We start from the raw sequence: 1,680 nt of genomic DNA on the forward strand, positions 1-1,680 counted from the left end.
GAATCTGTACTCGGACTAGTCTCACTGTGTGATTCTATCAGTTACATCCTGAAAATGTAAATGAGAGACTGTACCATAGTGAACTTTTGCATGATACATAGAGTATGGAAAGCAAAAAACGTATGCAAATTGACATATCTAAGGTCTGTGGTACATATACCTGTGCTGTTGCTGATTTCTCCCTCTGCACATGGCATGCAGTCATAGCAGCAGACTGGCTTTCCTTTCTGAAGGACTTTATGAGTTCCTGGACGACATCTTTCACTGCACACTGACACAGGCAACTTTAAATCAAAGAAGATGATGGATGTTATTTTTTTATAAACAACTATTAAAGTTTACATAAGTCAAAGCTTGTCAAAAATAATATTTGCCTCTGTCTTCCCCCAGGCCACATTATGGCTTCAGTCTTGAGGACAAACTTCTTTCCAGGAGGTAGGGAGGCATCATAATAGCCGACAGGTTTAAATTGGACTGAGTCATCTGATCCACGCTGCCAGTTCACCACCTCATACTTAGCCACAGCTGCTCCAGTGCTGTCAAACCACACCCGGTCTCCGTTGTTAATGGTAAAATTGACCTGCTCCAAAGACTCCACTACCTTAAAAATAGTAGGACAATTTGTCAACATATAACCGAAGAAAGCAAATTAAGAAATCGTTCAGTAATCTCTCCTTTTTACCTGCCAAGGAGTAACCTTTATCATCCTGTCACACCCCTGACTTTCTGAGCATTTTAAAAGGCTGTGCAGTGAATGGGCCACAGCATAGATAGCTTTGTAAATGTTACTGAAGTATCGCAGCTCTGCAACATCATCATCATTGTCTTTAAACTCAATTAGATCCTGGTTTTCTTTGCATGTTGCTGTTTCTGCATTGGTGTCACCGTTTGTCTCCTTACACTTAAACTCTGTCCCCCAGAAATCTTTGATTAAGAAATCATCCAGGCCACTGATGTTGGCCTTTTGCACAGCAAAACCCAGTGAACCTCCTAGCACACTAAAGCTGGTGGGAGTCACGAGGCTGTCAGCAGTGATCCAGGCCTCCACACCAATAAACTGCAGGCCTGTGATGTTGTGCAGACTTAACTTCTCCAGAAGGTTGTTCATCTCTACGTGGGCCAGAAAACCAACAATGACCCGGGCAGTGCTCTTTCGGATCACTTCTACAACTTTCATGAGTTTTTCTGGTTCTGCCCGGTGAAATTTCTCTGTATACTCCACACACACTCCTTCCTCCTTGGCTGCAGCAAGGAAGATGGCCATGCCGTTGTTGCCATAGTCACTGTCACTGTTGACTGCCCTGACCCAGGTCCAGCCAAAGTGCTTGACCATCTGGGCAAGAGCTCGACTTTGGTAGAGATCACTGGCAATGGTTCGAAAGAAAGAGGGATACTCCTTCCTATTGCTCAAACACTCACAAGTAGCTGAATGACTTATCTGAAAATACACAAAGAAAGGGAACGAATAAGAAGAATGTGCCCATATTATACACAGTGATACACAAACATTGCTCTTACCACAGGTATTTTGAAAGGTCCAGTAGTACGTGTCAGGACAATGGTTGAAGAGGACTCAGACTCCCCGATTATAGCGTGAACAGCTGATTGTCCTGAACAGCTCTTTCCCACAGTCCACTCATCACCGTTCATCAGGGCCATCACAGCACGCATTGAGGATAA

The 1,680-nt window shown here is 43.9% G+C and overlaps 1 protein-coding gene across 1 annotated transcript; it reads right to left on the bottom strand.

Annotated features, from left to right (window-relative positions):
- Positions 1-160: 160 nt before the first annotated feature.
- LOC129115513 (extracellular calcium-sensing receptor-like) lies at positions 161-1,674 on the bottom strand (the record flags this gene model as incomplete). Its single annotated transcript, XM_054626937.1, has 4 exons — positions 161-290; positions 380-601; positions 683-1,438; positions 1,519-1,674. Coding segments are annotated over 4 exons (1,264 nt in total), but the record flags the coding sequence as incomplete, so codon positions are not given.
- Positions 1,675-1,680: the final 6 nt, after the last annotated feature.

Source organism: Anoplopoma fimbria, unplaced genomic scaffold, assembly GCF_027596085.1.
Source record: "Anoplopoma fimbria isolate UVic2021 breed Golden Eagle Sablefish unplaced genomic scaffold, Afim_UVic_2022 Un_contig_1639_pilon_pilon, whole genome shotgun sequence".
NCBI classification, from domain to species: domain Eukaryota; kingdom Metazoa; phylum Chordata; class Actinopteri; order Perciformes; family Anoplopomatidae; genus Anoplopoma; species Anoplopoma fimbria.